The 19334-nt window shown below is 35.2% G+C and overlaps 1 protein-coding gene across 3 annotated transcripts in view; it reads left to right on the top strand.

Moving 5' to 3' along the window:
* Positions 1-19334, top strand: part of LOC134529569 (tetratricopeptide repeat protein 28) — a 221506-nt gene that overhangs the window by 160747 nt on the left and 41425 nt on the right. For all 3 annotated transcript variants that reach the window (XM_063363794.1, XM_063363795.1, XM_063363796.1), the window contains 5 exons: positions 10838-11000; positions 11239-11412; positions 13108-13289; positions 14405-14635; positions 18078-18259. In XM_063363794.1, the coding sequence (XP_063219864.1) occupies positions 10838-11000; positions 11239-11412; positions 13108-13289; positions 14405-14635; positions 18078-18259 (932 nt within the window). The remainder of the gene's footprint in view (positions 1-10837; positions 11001-11238; positions 11413-13107; positions 13290-14404; positions 14636-18077; positions 18260-19334) is intronic.

A 19334-nucleotide genomic window follows, 5' to 3' on the forward strand; every position in this document is an offset into this window, starting at 1 on the left:
CATCATAGTCTATGTCTTTGTCATCAGCCTCAGAGTCACTGTAACAATCACCGTAGAAGGAATCGTCTTCACCCAATTTTCCGTAATATTTCGATGTTGATGATGTTGAAGCGTCTTCATCGTCTTCATGCTTCCTTTTTAGGAGTCCATCATTTTTACAAAGTAGGAAAGATCTACTTGAATTCGGCTGGAATATATTCTCACTTTTCACGTTAAGGATTCTTCCATTGTCTTCATTCTTCCGTAAATCATCAACCTCCTTCAATTTAAGTTCTTTGTCGAGATCGGAAGAGCCAAGAAAATTATTGTGGTAATGCAGATCACTCTTCCTTAGGATGGTAGATTCATCGTTGTCCTCTAGCTTGTACGCAGGCTTGGCGCTACAAGTTCTTCCATGTCTTTTTAGGCTCTCTCTCCGCGTAAACGACTTGCTACATCGAACACAACTTATCATATTGCGCAGTGGATTTTTAACACAGTCATTCTTCTCGTGTTGTCTTTTATTCTTTCTCAAGATAAAATCTTTACTGCAAAACTTACACCTATGTTCTTTCGATACAGCGTCAGATCCCAAATCAGAATTCATATTAGTTACTGAGACTAATGCCAGATACCAATTGAGTGTTTTAAATTAGATTCAATACTTAAATAGAAACTTTTTCATATTTCATCAGCGAGAATTAATATATCTCCTGCAAAAGTACTTTATGCATGTAGTTCTGCTTTTCAACAACAGATGTCGCCTCATGTTGCTTGCAGGTAAATAATATTTAGTTATTTTATGCGGGATGTGGGATGCTCACTAACGATCGCAAAAGAAGGATGGCTTCGCTAGACTCCAAGGAAAAGGAAGTTTGTCTTGCATGTTGGTGCTCCACAGATGTCTCATGGCATAATATTAATTTGACTGAGTAATGATATGTGTTAATTCCACCTTATAAAAATATTGCAAGTTTTGATTTAGTAGCAGAAATTATCGAATTAAATGTAACTCCAAATAAAATGACATGTCTCATTAGACAAAAAAAAAATCCATGCAGAGAGCGGTTTCTCAGAATAGTCAGAAACACTTGAAGAAACCACAGGAATGATTGCAAGAACACGAGAAAACCATCAAAATATTGACAAGAATATTCAGGAGCACACGGAGAAAACCACCATAATATTGACAAGAATAATCGGAAGCACACGGAGAAAACCGCCACAAGTTTTCTTTGTTATCATAAAATTACAGAAAAAAATCAAAAATAAAAAAAACACAACAAATTCAAAAACTGATTATGCTAGCTTGTGAACTTCTCATTGTTGAGCAAAGATAGAGTTCTAGTCCAAGCCAGAATCAGTTTTTGAATTTGTTGTGTTTTTTTTATTTTTGATTTTTTTCTGTAATTTTATGATAACAAAGAAAACTTGTGGCGGTTTTCTCCGTGTGCTTCCGATTATTCTTGTCAATATTATGGTGGTTTTCTCCGTGTGCTCCTGAATATTCTTGTCAATATTTTGATGGTTTTCTCGTGTTCTTGCAATCATTCCTGTGGTTTCTTCAAGTGTTTCTGACTATTCTGAGAAACCGCTCTCTGCATGGATTTTTTTTTTGTCTAATGAGACATGTCATTTTATTTGGAGTTACATTTAATTCGATAATTTCTGCTACTAAATCAAAACTTGCAATATTTTTATAAGGTGGAATTAACACATATCATTACTCAGTCAAATTAATATTATGCCATGAGACATCTGTGGAGCACCAACATGCAAGACGAACTTCCTTTTCCTTGGAGTCTAGCGAAGCCATCCTTCTTTTGCGATCGTTAGTGAGCATCCCACATCCCGCATAAAATAACTAAATATTATTTACCTGCAAGCAACATGAGGCGACATCTGTTGTTGAAAAGCAGAACTACATGCATAAAGTACTTTTGCAGGAGATATATTAATTCTCGCTGATGAAATATGAAAAAATTTCTATTTAAGTATTGAATCTAATTTAAAACACTCAATTGGTATCTGGCATTAGTCTCAGTAACTAATATGAATTCTGATTTGGGATCTGACGCTGTATCGAAAGAACATAGGTGTAAGTTTTGCAGTAAAGATTTTATCTTGAGAAAGAATAAAAGACAACACGAGAAGAATGACTGTGTTAAAAATCCACTGCGCAATATGATAAGTTGTGTTCGATGTAGCAAGTCGTTTACGCGGAGAGAGAGCCTAAAAAGACATGGAAGAACTTGTAGCGCCAAGCCTGCGTACAAGCTAGAGGACAACGATGAATCTACCATCCTAAGGAAGAGTGATCTGCATTACCACAATAATTTTCTTGGCTCTTCCGATCTCGACAAAGAACTTAAATTGAAGGAGGTTGATGATTTACGGAAGAATGAAGACAATGTAAGAATCCTTAACGTGAAAAGTGAGAATATATTCCAGCCGAATTCAAGTAGATCTTTCCTACTTTGTAAAAATGATGGACTCCTAAAAAGGAAGCATGAAGACGATGAAGACGCTTCAACATCATCAACATCGAAATATTACGGAAAATTGGGTGAAGACGATTCCTTCTACGGTGATTGTTACAGTGACTCTGAGGCTGATGACAAAGACATAGACTATGATGAAGCACCTAAAGCTGCCAAGATCGAAGAATGTGGCGGTGTCCTGAGACCGAAACGGTGGAAACGACGTGATATATTAAATAAATCTGATCAAGCTTATGATGATCACCGTCTCAAACATGAAAGTTACCCTGAGGTTGGTGGTAAAACGGAAGACACCAGAGATCATAATATTTATAAAGGTGCAAGGAAGATGGTGGTAGAAGAGATTGATTACACATCATGGAAAGATCCAAACATATTGGTTGACCGGCTAAGACTTCTACATGGTTCGCTTTGTGCAGGAAACTATTCGTGCATCAAAGAAATATCCTTCATACTCAAGGAACTGAGGAATGCTGGCTACATACAATAATGGCTTGTTTTACTTGCATTTGTATAATGTAAAGCAATAAAATAAACAATTTAAATTATAAGAATTTAATGTTTTTATTTCTTGTATTCTGATTTCTAAGACTTAGATCTCGTAACTTGTGCTTCCTTGTTGCCTTTTTTTTTTTTGTTGATGGAGCTTCCAAATGTGCTGCCTTTTCGATGCTGGTGCTTCCAAATGTGCTGCCTTTTCGTTGTCGGTGCTTCCAAATGTGCTGCCTTTTCGTTGTCGGTGCTTCCAAATGTGCTGCCTTTTCGATGATGGAGCTTCCAAATGTGCTGCCTTTTCGTTGTCGGTGCTTCCAAATGTGCTGCCTTTTCGTTGTCGGTGCTTCCAAATGTGCTGCCTTTTCGTAGTCGGTGCTTCCAAATGTGCTGCCTTTTCGTTGTCGGTGCTTCCAAATGTGCTGCCTTTTCGTTGTCGGTGCTTCCAAATGTGCTGCCTTTTCGTAGGCGGTGCTTCCAAATGTGCTGCCTTTTCGTAGTCGGTGCTTCCAAATGTGCTGCCTTTGCGTTGTCGGTGCTTCCAAATGTGCTGCCTTTTCGTTGTCGGTGCTTCCAAATGTGCTGCCTTTTCGTTGTCGGTGCTGCCAAATGTGCTGCCTTTTCGTTGTCGGTGCTGCCAAATGTGCTGCCTTTTCGTTGTCGGTGCTGCCAAATGTGCTGCCTTTTCGTTGTCGGTGCTTCCAAATGTGCTGCCTTTTCGTAGTCGGTGCTTCCAAATGTGCTGCCTTTTCGTTGTCGGTGCTTCCAAATGTGCTGCCTTTTCGTTGTCGGTGCTTCCAAATGTGCTGCCTTTTCGAAGGCGGTGCTTCCAAATGTGCTGCTTTTTCGTAGTCGGTGCTTCCAAATGTGCTGCCTTTGCGTTGTCGGTGCTTCCAAATGTGCTGCCTTTTCGTTGTCGGTGCTGCCAAATGTGCTGCCTTTTCGTAGTCGGTGCTTCCAATTTTTTTTTCCTTTTTTGAAGGTGCTTCCAAGTGTGCTTCCTTTTTTTGATGGTGCTTCCAATTTTTTTTTTCCTTTTTTGAAGGTGCTTCCAAATGTGCTTCCTTTTTTGTTGACGGTGCTTCTATTTTTTTAATGTTGTTTTGACTCTAGTATTTTAGTAAATTGTTCTTGATTTGACTATCGTATTATTCAAACCGGTTAATGTATATTAACGAGTCCTATACAGCAGGACGCTTAGTTTGTTACTGCCGTTGACGGTGTACGGATCACCTAGTTTGTTTCTTCTGGTGTATAAGTCGCGTAATTGGCTGTTCTTGAGACTTCGATGGCATCTTTACCGACTTTAACGTCGTACTCGATGGAGGATGTACCATCGACTACGAGAACCATGACGTCGGCGCCGACGATGTTGGAGCAGATCCCGTTGGCAACGCCTCTGACAACGCTGGAGGAGACTTCGATATGTGCTGTTCCACCATCAGCTGAAGTTTCACCATCTGCATTCCAGACTTCAATTCATGAAGAGCGTGCATCGCATCAGTGCAAATATTGTGACGCATCATTTACTAGAACTTCAAATGCGCGCAGACATGAAAGGAGCGGTTGTTCTAATAATGTTCAAAGAATACATTTTCAGTGTATAAAATGTAATAAACTAATTTCACGTCTCAATAGCTTACATCGTCATTATAAAAAATGCTCCGAGACGTATAATGAACATGGTTATTGTTTCGACTCATGTGTTGTACCGGCTAATGAGACTATATAAGTGATATGAACTTCAGTCCGTCTCTGGCTGTGGTGATGAACGGATCGTATAGACATTTAAAGTCATGTAAAAGGCTTAGTACGTACAATAAGAAGAGTGTTTGAATCGAGAAATCCACAAAACTTTAGTAATTTGTCAGTGTTTTTTTTTTTTGTACTTGTAGTAGTGTAGTATGTATGAAATAAAAGTTTTTTTAAAAGAACTTGCGGTGTTTTTAATTTTCTCAAACCTTACACTTTAGTGGTACTTTTTTAAAATATTAATGTTGTTTTGTATCGACAAGGGATCGAACCACGGACCTTAGTCGATCCAATCAATCAGTATATTGATTACAAATTTATTTAATGAATTTTGAACTTTTTCCCGAATCTCTAGCATTAAAATTACGAATTTCCAATATGGTAGTCTTGACGTCTGATAGGATGATGGTAGTAGAGGATTTAAAGTCTCTTTACGAAAGTTTAACATGGTTTATTGAAATTATTATTTTTTCATAAAATTAAACATTATTGCATCGATCGGGTATCGAACCGAGGACGTGAATCGATCGAATCAATATGTAAATTAATGAGTGATTTATTTAATGAATTTTGGAACTTTTCCCGAATTTCTAGCTAAATAATTACGGATTTTCAAGATGGCGGCCAAATTTCAAGATGGCGGGTGTCACAGTAATAAATGATTACTGCACTCTATCGGATAAGAACTAAACTAACATGGCGTGAGCGCACTCTCGCCGACGATACATTGATGATGGCTTCCAGCATCAAAGACAAGATGGCGGACATGACGTCATACTAGATGACGATCTATATGCTTTGAAAAAAAGTGGTGGGAGTCAGTCTGCTAGCACACACCACGGGGGGAAGGATCGGTCGCCATTTTTAATTTTTTTGCCCTCACCGGGTTCGAACCGAGGACTCCGTACTCCGTGTCGTAAAAATATAATTTTTATAAATCTTTTATTAAAATTTTATTAAATGGATTTTTTTTTATAATTTTTAATTTTTTTTCATTAAAATCGGATAATAAATAAAAAAGTTAAAGATGGCGGCCGTAACAAAATTTGCAACGGTGACGTCATCATCCAATATGGCTGCCATGACATCCTTATTTTCAAGGTCGGCGGCTTATAAGCGGCTAGCTCTTAGGAGTTTTAAGCTGCTTTTAGGAGTTTTCGTTTTTTCTAGGGCAAAGCGACTTTTGAGGATTTTCGAAATCCTAATTTTTGAACTGTGGAATTATTTGAGATTTTTTGGCGGAATTTATTTCCACATAAATGGAAATTTTGGCGAATTTTGAGGAATTTTGGGCAAATTTTGCCCAATTTTGACGGATTTTGGCGATTTTTGAGGATCAAATTAAAGGTCAAGGTCAAAGGTCAAGGTCATCCAAGATGGCCGCCGTGACGTCACAATCCAAGATGGCGGACGTGCCCACACGCTCCACAGCCTGGAAGCCTGTTTCCGGAGCCCCCAATATATACTACTGATATAATCAAGAAAGTGCAACCTTCGAAAGCACCGATTTACCATTGCCACATCCAAAATTCAATGGCAGTCAGGTCTAATCTCTTTCATATTGCGTAGTTGATACTAGTGCAAAAAAAATTGTTGCAATAATTATTATTTTGCTGATACAGGAGTGGCACTGAATTGAGGCCTACCATATTGGTCATGTACAAGGGGGGACCCAAAAAAAACCGGACTGAGAGCACACTGCCCTTCCTAGATGTAGTAGAGAGTTCTGTCGCTAGATGGGGTTAGTAAATAACTTCAATAAACAGCTTCCCAGACGGCATCAGTTTGTAGGTTAGCGTTTGATCGTAGTATTGTTTTTGTCTTACTGTTCTCATGTTCCGCCTGCGAAGTTGTTATGGCAGGTATAAAAGAACAAAGAGAGTGTTTGAAATTTTGTTTCCTGCTTGAAAAATCTGCAACGGAAGCTTACCAAAGCTTCAACAGGCTTTCAAGGAGGATGCTACGATGCACACGCAATTTTTGAGTGGTTTGGGCCCTTTAAACTTGGTGAGATGTTTTGAAGACCATGCTTGTTCTGTGCGCTCTTCAACATCTCAAAACGATGAAAACGTTGAAAATATCTGCCAAAAAATCAACGAGGATCGTCATTTCATGATGATCGACGAAATTTCAGAAGAAACAGGAGTTAGTTGGAGTAAAATTTGTTCCTCGCCTTCTCAAGTAGGATAAAAAAACATTTTATTGGATTTGAGCCAGGACTTGAAAAAAGATATTGAAAGTGATCCAAACTTTTTGACCAAAATCATTACCGGTGATGAGAGTTAGTGTTACGGGTATGACTCAGAAACCAAGCAAGTTTCAAGCCAGTGGAAGATTCCCAACTCCGCCAGACAAAGAAAAGCAAGAATAGTTAGGTAGAATGTTAAGATGATGATCATTGTCTTCTTTGATGTTCGTGGAATTGTGCACTGGGAATTTGTTCCCCCTGACCAGTCTCTTAACCAGCACTTTTATTTGGAAGTTTTAAGATGTTTGCGAGAGGATGTGTGGAGGAAACGCCCAGTACTTTGGCGATCAGGTGATTGATTCCTTCATCACGACAACGCCCACACACACACACAAGGTCTTACGAGTGAACTGCTATTTGGTCTCTCAGAGGTGGTCTGTTGCTCCCCAACCTCGGTATTCGCCAGACCTAGCCCCATGCGACTTTTCCTATTCCCGAGAATGAAGAAAAATCTAAAAGGGAAGCATTTTGATAATGTGGAGGCATTAAAAACAGCTTCGCAAAGGGCACTGGAGGATATCGAAGTTGAAGAGTTCCATAGGTGTTTCAAACCATGGAAAAAAAGACTTGACAAGTGCATCGCATCTAATGGAGAGTACTTTGAAGATGACTGAAGGAATTTTGTAAAAAATTAATAAATTAATTTTATTATGACAAAAATCTGGTGCTCTTGTTGCTCCATCTTAAATACTTTATTAATTAATTGCAATAAACCATTTATTTAGCTCCAACTTCAAAAACATATACCAGCATTGAAAAGCAATTCAGACCATTAAGTCGTATACAAAATTTACAACTTATTTTTTCTCAGTGAACCTGCAACCAATGATTTTGGTTCAAATTCTTACTCCCTCTTTATAAGCATTGCATTTTGTCTTCTGTAGCAAATTTTGTTAATAATGTGTACTAATTGCTGTCTGCTATTTGTAAAGACAGACAAATAAATGTTCATAATTAAAATCTTTAGTTGACTAATTGCATTGTAGTCACTCATTAGAAGTTATTTTTCTGGGTGGTTCTCATAGCTGAACAGCAAATAAAAAATAATTCTATAATCTCAATTTGAAATATTTTTTCGTAACAATTTGCAGTTAGCGTAAAACCAAATATTTTGAGTCACAATCTCTCACATTTGTAACAAATGACTATCCTATAGTAAAATTTTTACTAGCAATGGAATTTTTATACACCCAAGATTCACATCAGCTTTAGTTATGCAGCAATACCTTGAACTTACATGATAGGTGGGACTGAGCTATAACCGTGTAAGTCAAATTCATGTAAGTTGGGGTACAATTTTGCATATACATACATACAAATTATGTTTAGTTGGGACCGGAAACTAAAGAATACTATAATTTAGGGGGAAAATGTGTAATGAAATCCTAAACAACAAATTATATTATTATAAATTATATATATTATTATAAATTAATTAATTTTACATTCCAAAGATAATGTTTATCTTTTTTGTTTGAACCAGAAGAATAAGTTATACTTCATTTGAATGAAAAAGTTGTCTCTTTAAGTCTCCATAGATATAACAAATACAAATATAACTGACATAAAAGAATAATTTGTAGCTACCCGATGGTTCCACATGAAACGAACTTGTCGTAAGTTGAATAATAGTGTGGACCGAGTGAAGAATCGAGAGTAATAACAAGTTAAAACAAAAGATGAACAAATCGATGAAAATATATAAAAAATTGTCTAACTCAGGATTTACGTAAGACAGGGTAGCGTAAGTCGAGGTATTACTGTATTGGGAATGGTTTCCATTGAGTATTTCAGAACCAACTACAGTTTTGTAGGTTTAGATTCTGTGCATGACAGTGCTACGTAAAACCCTTCCTTTTCTTTACTTAGCGGTGGTGTGCAGATTGTGAAATTCAAGGTGAGACTGGGCTTAAACAGGTTTATATTGAAATGAACATGGCAAAAGAGACATTTACTATTTAAAACATAAAATTGTATTGCTATACACAGATATTTTAAGGAAGTGGCAAAATCTTTGCATTTTTCATTACACTTACTAATAAACTATTATGTGTTAGTGCTGGCTCATGATAAAAGTCATAGTCCAGCGATAATACCCACAATAGTAGCAGAGTGATACATTTTATTCTTGTGTCAATATCCAGTGTGAACATTTCCTGTGTATCATCTTGGATTGATGTCCTCCCACTCTCCCCTCATTTTACAGCCAACATCATCATGTGCTGGAGCAGTGGAATAGGGCCAAATGCAGCTCTCAGTCATTGTGTCAGTTTAGAACCGTGGAGATGCTAGTGTGTCTGGGAAATCATGTTGATTATTGACATCCTGTCCCGTTTTTATTATGACAGACCCATACTGCCTCTTCCTGATTGTCTTTCAAAATAACTGCATCTGCATGTCTAGAACTGTGAAAGGTTAGTGGTCAATGTCACAGTGAGGTTTGGTGTGTAATGCAAAAAAAAATAATAATAATTGGTGACCTCATCAATTAAATAAGTTGAAAATTATTAAAATTAATTAAGGTGCGGTGTAGTCATTTAAATTAAATAAGGTGCAATGTGAAAATGGGTTTAGTGAAATGTTACTCATTTGAACATGGGTGCATACCTTGAAATTATAATTTTATATTTTTTTAATTTTTTTTAATATGTTTGTGCATTCTTAAATTATGTAGATCTTACAAATAACAATACAATAACAAATATATGTTATGTTTAGGCTCTTACACAATCCATTACAAACAAAGTAAAATTATTTAGTTCTTACCAAAACAAAACTCTCTAATTAGACTAAAAACCAAACCAAAAAAATACAGCTAGCCTAAGCTTTCAGTTAGTCAAATTGAAACGTAATCCTCTTTGCGTTGCAACGACTTGAGCCAATGTTAGCGTGGTGATGAAATGAATCTATCGAACTTTGTAGAATTGAAGTTACTATGTCAGTGAAAAAAGAAAAAAAGCTGATGCAACAAATCTTTCCTTAATTCTTGTCTTGGCAAGTTACTTCTAAATGACTTAATCACAAAAAGAGATCATGAGCAGACAAAACAATTAACAGACAATGTAGTTAAATAGAATGAATGTCCCATTGACATTGAAGTCGTAATGAGATGGATGAGGGGTGAAACTGTGATGTGCAGCAGCGATGGAATGCATTAGTGGGGTGAATTGGAGTATACGTGTATGGACCCTGAGAAAACTTATAAGGCTCAAGATTACTTCCACCACATTTCCCACTTAACAAAAGTCTGAATTTAAACCTATTGAGAATTGAACTCAGATTACCTTTGTAGGAGGATAGTGATATCAGTACTCAACCACCAATGCTATATGGCAGTGCTAAACAGTAGTTTTGAAAAAAAGAAATTGATCTAATAAGTGCTGCCTTGTGCTGTTGTGCTGTTTTCACAAAATGCATTGACAAGGACTTACGTGACTTGATTAATTTGATGACTTCATTTCAGTCATACCTAGAAAATGATAAGTTATTGCATGGCTTTCTAGGAAACAAGCTATAACTTTTCATAATCTGAATGGTTCAAACTTATTGTATCTTAAAAACATAAATACTAAATTGTTATAGATGTTTATATTCATGTATTGTGTGCTTGCTTAGTTTGTAGAATATTTTTCAATAAAATTGTATTACAAACTAAAAAAAAAGGGGGGGGGGGGGAACAATATTTATGATTCCTGACCTAGAATATCACATTCAAGAGAAATGTCTTTGTAATTAACATTTAAATTTTATGTTAATGCAATGTCTATTCAGTGACTAAGTAGGGAGAGATACGAAAGGTGTTTCCTAGTAAGTTTCAATGATTCTGATTGTGTTTTTATATAAAATTTTGTTCTGTTTTCCTTAGGAGTGGTGAGATTCCGTGAAGTGTCCATAACTGAACTGGAAGCTGACTATGAACAGGAAGGAAACAACGAAGATTTCATTGCAGGAACAAAGTCTCTGTTGGAAAGTTACGTACAAAGTGTTAGAGTCAGTTTAGGAGTGGAAATGCAAACATCGTGTTCCAGGTACTTAAAGTTTTACATTGTGCAAATGTGCTCTTGCCCATGTATGTCTGTCTGTCTTGGACTAACAACTTGTGATGTCTTTCTGGATCTATTTTTTATGAATTGTTACAAGGTAAAGAAAAATTCACCAAATTTTATTTCACAATCTGTGTATGACATTTGTAAGGTACAGTTGTGCATTGTAACAAATAATGTAATAAATAAACTAATGAAATGTAATATTTGATGGTGTTTGCAGGGGACGAAGTGGAGTTGGTGAAGCAGACACTGAGGCATCGGACATGTGGTCTCAACATATTGAGGAGCTTGGCGACAGACTGAACCAAGATTGCGACCATACCGGATTCATGCGCATGGTGAATCGCAACCACCTGTACAACTCGAGCAATTATAGCCTCAGTAGTTTGTTCAGGTACTTCTTGATTGCATTTTAAGCATCATTCTGTTGAATTGAGTCCAAAATGTGAAAGGTTTACAACTCTCACAGTTATAATTACAATTGGAAACTCCAATGGGAGTTGTCAGTATGTTGAAAAGAGACAGCGAATGTGAATGCCCTAATTATATGTGTGTGTAATTTGTGTCCTTATTGGATGATTTTCAAGGAGTGTTCAAAGCTTGTGTGTGCGTATTGTTGGTTATGTCATGTGTGCGGCTTCTTCTTGGTGAAAGTCAGTCACCATATTGTTATTTGTTGCTCGAGCACTTGCAGAAGCAGGACGTGTCTTGTGGCAACTCTTAATTTAATATTTGAATGTTAGTTGGAGACGAATTTCACACATGTGGTCCAGGCTGTGGTGAGGAACATTAATTTAGTCATTACTTTATTTATATTTCGACCATAGGCGGCAGCGTAGGCCCAGGTGGAGCCTTTTGTGGAAATTGGTTGCCACTTTGAGAAGAAAATGGTCTCTAGGCCATTTGTACCACAAGTTGTTATGCGACTGCGGGATTTCAGTATTGAACCATTATTAAACATTGTGTCTGAGAAATGAACTTTTGAGCAAGTTAAATGGTTTGAGGTGCAAGTTTTGTTTACGTTATATAATGTTACTGCTTCGTAAAATAGCAGCCATTTTAAGGGTTGGTAAAGTAAAACAAATAACCTGACTTTTTTCAATATATTAAAAGTATGTTTATTAGTCCAATCAACACCAGGCACATTGAAGTCATCAAATATTAACTAATCATCTGGGTAGAAAAAAAGTTATCTTCTAATACTACAAGGTACATTGCTTATGTATTTTGAGTTGTTTGAGGGGGAATATAGATGCAACCAACTATTAGATAGATATTGAGATTTTAATTTTGATCCTGAAAGCTTCAATTCCAGGATGATTTTAGATTTGTATTGTGGGCTAAAGGAAATTTTTGTTTATTAAATGCTATCAAGACACCAACCACCTCCTCTTTCCAACATTGTTAGTGTGGAGTTTCTGTCAGATCTAAACATGAGATATTGATCCGTGAAGTAGTGAGAATTTATTCTGCAATTACTAAACCAAGTTTCAGTAAGACATATAATGTCGTATTCTGGTTTGACTTTATGTTTAAAAAAATTCTATAGATTTAGTTCTCAAGCCTTTTACATTTTGGTAACATATTTCCCACTCATTATTTATTTTGAAAAAAAAAAGTCATTTAATTAATATATATTAAAATCAAAGCAAAAGTTTAATTTTTTTTTGTTAGGAAGTAACTAATTTAACCATTTGGTCGAATGGTAGGATGCCTATTAAGTGGGTCAAAGATAGTGTGTTCAATTTCTGGCTGGTTTAGGTCTTTCCCAGGTAGAAATATTTCTTGCCTAAGAATTATGTTTAGGGTTCTGTTGTCCATAAATAAATATTGGAAAATTAATATTTCACAAGAATAATGTATATGTGATGTACTTCACAGTAACAAAAATAGTTCGAATTACATGCATGCTTAGCTCATGTTCTTTGTATTTCCTCCACAATCCATCTTGGGATATACATTATATATAACTATTTGGCTTTTATTAAATAAAGCCTTAGCTACTTTTGTATGTGTTAACAACTTGGAATCCTATTTTAAGATGTAATTTCTTTATCTTTTTATTTTAATTGTTCATTTGCATTCACAGTCTTGGGAGCGTAGGAGGAAGCATTGCTAGTGGCTCAGCGAGTCGTCCTGGAAGTATTCGTTCAAGGCGACTACCTCATCAAACCTGGCAAGGACCTTCATGTCTTGGATCACTTTATCACCTTCTCATAGCTCCATTTGAAGAATTTTTGCCAGCAACTTGTGCAAAAGGTTCAAGTGCAGGTAAGTGCTGATATATCAGGCTTCTTAAAACTTTTCTCGTCTATGGTAATCATTAAAATATTTCAGAGGGGAAAATAATGCCTAATAAAGGAACCTGTGCCCATTAATTTTGTAGAACTATGATAACCCACTAATATTTAAACGCATCCTATCAAAACATTGTATATATTGATAATTTAAATAATCTTTTGAGTGCATAAATCCATGGCAATTGTTGCAATGAAGGATGCTTTGTATTCAGGCCATGTTTTCATGGGACACAATTTATATAAAAAGTTCTGCAATGTTAATTATGTTCATGAATTTTTAAAATTAATGACCTAATGAACTGCAGTATGATAAAAGCATTGTTCCAGCATGGAGTAGGCCTTCAGGATACTTGGTTATTTTTTCCATGTATCATTGCTTATAAACAAGTTTTGGTAACCATAATTCTTTTCTTAAAGATATAACTAACTGTGTGTGAACTGGTGAAAGTGACAGACATATTTTATTTTTTAAATACTGTATGAACCTAAGATAATTATATCATCTTTGCCTCCCGCTGCTGCTGAGTGCTAAGGTAATTATCTTCTGCCATCATTTCACAACTGCATTCGTGCTTATCGATTACATGATTTAAAAAAGATACTTGAGATAACCAGAAATTGGGGGATATTCGTGAATGGATATGAAAATTTGTGAATTTAATCATTTACAAAAAAAAGTTCTGAGTGATTTGTGAGTCAAACACACTTGGAAATGTATTAAACTTGCATTGAAAGTCATTTCCCACTATTTAATAGTGTGAAATAGTTGTTTTGGAAATTCTTGGGTCACAATTTTTCCGGGTCTTAGTCATAGATCACGCATAAATGTTGAAAAGAAAATATGGGAGGTATGGAGGGATAAGGAGTTGCAGTGGGCTCCATGAGGGGCGCTGCTCCTGAAGATGTCAAGATGTTACCACAATTATTGTACTTATATAAAGATATCAGCAAATTAAAATAGGTTTTATTGTTAGTTGTGATTTACAAGATTTACTTTAGAGTTTACCACAGTAATAATTTATTTTAAAGGAATGCAGATGTTAGTTCATACCTCCTTGTTGAAATGCTTGCTTTCTGCGTGTACAGCTCCTCATGGGAAAAACTGTGGCAGCAGAAGAGAACTACTTCTTGTCCTTGAAGGGGAACTTTACCTCATTCCGTTTCCCGTGCTGAAAGCAAATGGCACAGTTGGTGAATCTTCCGAGTACCTGTGTGAGCGGTTTAGTTTGTTGGTGGTGCCTTCACTCACATACTTACGCTCCAATCAGCGAGTTGTACATGCTGCAGGAAAAACGGCAAGTGCGACCACGGTGGCAGGTATGTAAGAGATGAAGCAGCATTTTATGTTTTCTTAACTAATTTGTGGTCTTTGGCTTTCCTTAGAACAGTTGGTTGTGTTATTACAACTCAGATCGACCTGGCTAAAAGTTGACCTGACTTGCAACGTTCACAGAACACTTCAAAAATAATAAATAATGAGAATGTTTGTCGAAATATGTTTGTTGATGTTTTTAATTTAAAATTAAGTATGAATTTGGTTATGCAGTTTTTACTGAAGAAACATATTTGGCAAAACTTTTACATAGTTTTATATTTTTTTAGATCTGCAAAAAAAAATGCAGTCTGCCATTTTACGATTCTTGCAAATCCACACAGTTATCATAACAACACAAACTAAAGTTCCCAGCTCAAAAACATGAATGTTTATTAATTTTTATGCCATCCAAAATGTTCTTAATACTCACTTTCACATTTTATGTCTATTAATAAGTCCCGAAGTCGCTTGGCATCGACGGTACAAGCCAAAGATAAAGGTGTCCTTGAGATGGCAGCTAAAATTTACTTAAGCCCCATCGTGGGCTGAATGCAGACGACTGAAGTCACTGGAATTCTAACTAAATGTCCATAACTAGGTTGATTACCAACGCAGCCCAGACCACAGCCTTGAAGTTCGTTACTTAACACATATTATTTAATTTTGGTTTACTTTGATGCATATTAAATTAACTTTATAATGTGTTTCCAGTAGCTACTGTTTCAACCATTACATTTTTAATTAAAGCTGTGTGGAAACTGGGTAGTGTTATCAGTATTGAAACTTTCAGAACATTCATTTTCTATTTCATAAGGAATTATTCTAATGAATGTATGAAAATAAAATTTTTTAGTTCAGTAATATTTGGGTGGCTAAGGAATGTTCATTGGGTTTATATGTTTATATAAATACAAGATGCCCTAAAATATGAAGTAACTGAATTTAGCGCAACAGTGAATAAAATACGACCTTTAATGATTTTGATTATAAGACAAACTTAAATGTAAGGAGACTTGTGATGAAAAGGGGCTCTCATATATGTCAATCTTGATGATATGATGACTTATAATGTAGAACATACATGGATATGAAGTAACTTTGTTTGGTAAAAAATAAAAGGATGTATTAATAATAAAACAACCTACAGCTCAAAATTACAACAAAATTGGCTTTAAAGTGGCCAACCACACATGTGAAAATATGTTACTTTTGATTTCATTCTTTTGAAATTTCATGATTTTTAATTATTTTTATATAAAAACTGTTTGTATCATAACAGTGCTAATTACTTTGCAATTTTGTTTATTATTTTCTGCAAGTATTTGATTATATTACCAAGTAGTAAATATTCTGTGTTTAAGTCAAACTACTTAATATATTTTTTATTTGATTGCATAAGAGGAAATTACTTTTCACAGTTCCCAAAAAAAAAAAATTATTTAGGAGAACTTTAGTGTAGAATTTTGGTTTTAATTTATTTTACAAAAAGTAATTTCTGTCATTTCATTTTTGTTTTATTAAAAAAATTCTGTATTCATACAACCCTACTTTTAATAATACATTTTTTTGTAGAACTGCTTCTCTTACCCTGTTACCATAAGTGTTTTAATTCACCTTTGTTTATTGCTAGTACTTTTTTTAATATTTGTTTTGAAAACATTTTGAAATAATGGAGATACATGTGGAATTAATTTTGTGTTTACATTCAAAGTAACTGCTTTAGAGGTGTAGTGCATGGATTTTTGTGCATGCGCAACTACCAGTCCATTCTGTTGGCACAGTTGCTAAAGTTTCTAATGACGAGTCAGGGTCCTGGATCCGATTCCTGTTTGGTTTCAGTATTTTTAACTCGCAGAAGATTTCCTTCAGGATCCAGGACTAGATTAGGATTTCCATGTCACCTCCATACTGTATAAGGTAGCGGGGTGCCACCATCATGTCATAACCATCTCCCCATGGCAGTAGTTGATTCATACCAGCCTCTGGTCGGATCATCCTAGTACCTAACTTACTCATTACATACTCTATACATTTGAGTTTTGCCATATCCGGTTCAAGTTAATAGAGTGAAGTCACTTTATAGAGTGACTGAAAGAACCATTACAAAGAGGTATGCAATTTATGGGGAAGCAGTAGTCAGTTTCCTTGAATATATTATATTAATATAACTTTGAACACTAGTTGCATGTTTTAAAGGCCAAGTATTGTTGATAATTTTGATTATGTGGTTCCATTAAAATATCTACACTGTATACTTATACAACAAAAATTACTTAACATTAATACTGAACATTGGTATATGAAAATCTCACAAGGAAGTCTATGTCAAATATTCGCAACCAATTGACTTTGTTATTTCGAAGAGTTTGTATTTGAAGTCAAATACGATTAATAAACTATTTGTGCAATTATTCAAATTTCCAAACAAATTTAAAAAATTAACATAGGAATATATGGAAGTGATCAAGGGAATAATAATTTAAACATTACAAATGGGAAAACGTATTATGTGGGAATGTCTTAATGCAAATTTTCCTGTATATCTCTGTGGAATTTCTTCTTGTGATTCTAAAAGTTTAACATGATGTACCGTTTTCACCGGTAACCCCCAAAAAAAATTCACTAAATTGCTGCCTTTTTTTACTGTAAACACAGAGTTTTGCAACAAAAAACATTTACACATTTTACATCCAAATTCAATCACCTACATTTGATAGTTTTGGGTGAGTCAATAAAAATTGTCTACAAACAATTGATCTATAATATAATAGCATTAATTTCTATTTGGCCATTTATTTAGATGCACCTACAGCATCTGTTGACAAGAAACCATCCAACACAGGCTAACTAGAATGTTTTCCATTTTATTTTCTCTTTTTACTAAAGATATTATTTAAAAACGTTACAATAGTTATATTGTTTGTGCCAAAATTTTTACAGAACAGCAAAGCTTTTACTGTGGGAAGGATATCAAGACCAACTTATTTTCAGCTATAAAATATGTATGTGTAATTTATGCCATTTTTGTGTGGACATGATTTTTGAAATTATGAGTATAAAATTAACACAAAACATTAAAGGAAAAACAAGACTGTACATGTTGTTTGAAGCTGGGTGAAAAATATGGCATCTGGGATAGTTTCAGAAATCAATATAAAAATTTATTTTTTGCCAAAATAGTGGGACATATCATATCTGCAGATCTGCAAGTGTGCTGTAAGAGGGTGATGGTGGGAGGTGATGGGCGAGTGATCTGACCGTTCACCCATCTGGTGTGTCGGTCCACTGGGGATTGAAATTGGGTTTCCTTGGCAAGAGGCCAATGTCTAAGAAACTGGTTTTTTTTCCATATTTTTGTAATTTTCATTTATCTCTGTCGTGTGTTGATCTAGAATATTGCATGTATTTTGTTATATAAATTTTGTATTTTGGGATGTGTGTTAGGTGCTGACAAATTTTCCACTTCAACATCAGGCAGTGGCAGTATGTGTGCACTGGTGGTGGGCAATCCTCGACTCCCATGCTCTGTCACTGAGCAGTGGGGGTGGTGCGATATACCTTCCGCTGAACAAGAAGCATCTATGGTTGCTGAAATGCTACAAGCAAAAGCCTTGGTTGGATCCCAGGTAAGAATTCTTGTACTGTATAAAGAAGTTCTTATGTTTCAGGAATTATTGCAAGTCATTATTTCCTCATAGTGTGAATAACTTTCAAATAATGGCAGAGTTGTAATAATATTAGGTAAATCAGTAATTAAATTGATTGTTACTGTATTTCAGTAATGAATTTGGCAAGATATTTTTTGAGTAGGGATGGGGCGAATCCAATTATTTCTTGAATCCAAATCCATACCTGAATCCTTATCCAAGATTAGTGAATCTAATGCCCGAACCCAGATATCAAATATATTCTACATAAGCTTATTATGTATAACAAACAATCAAATTAAACACTCTGTTAATGCATAAACTAATTAATCGATAACTAAATACTGCAGGGTTTGTTCATAAAGATATGCAAGTGATTTTATTTTGAAGCTACTACGTCACAGCGTGTTCACACAGCTTTGGCTAAATTGGGAGGATGCTTGGCTTCACAACATGCCCAAGGTCAGTCTGCTCCGAGCAGTGGTTGCTCAAGTATCATTAATTTCGGGAAGCTCGTCTCAAAAGACCATGTCACGGCGCGCGATGCAGCGAACGATTACACAATGGTATGTAATCATGTTCTTTGCCAAATTCTGCAAAAGTTATATCAGGAACTCTGCTCTATCATCTTCTCAAGTTTCAAGGTGTTTGACAAACCTCCACATATTAGTGTTTTATTTATGTTTATATATTCTTTGAGTGTTTAGGAACACTTTTCCAAAAAGTTTAAAGACTAAATAAACCACCAATTGGAAGAAGGGAATAAATCCAAAAAAATAAGAATGGAGATAATTAAAAAAAAACTTTATAACTTTTTACTTTCAACTTATAGGCTCATGTGATATCAATGATAATGAATAAAATATAAGTTATGATTTATTTACTAATAGAGCTGGCTGAAATATATAATATTAATTTATATATTATGTATATGTAAATGTGTTGGATTTATTCCCTTCTTCCAATTTAGCATATACAATATACAAAATAATTTGAAATAATAAACAATATAATGACAAACTATTTATTTATTAGAAAAAACGTAAGGACACTC

Source organism: Bacillus rossius, chromosome 2 (assembly GCF_032445375.1).
Source record: "Bacillus rossius redtenbacheri isolate Brsri chromosome 2, Brsri_v3, whole genome shotgun sequence".
NCBI classification, from domain to species: domain Eukaryota; kingdom Metazoa; phylum Arthropoda; class Insecta; order Phasmatodea; family Bacillidae; genus Bacillus; species Bacillus rossius.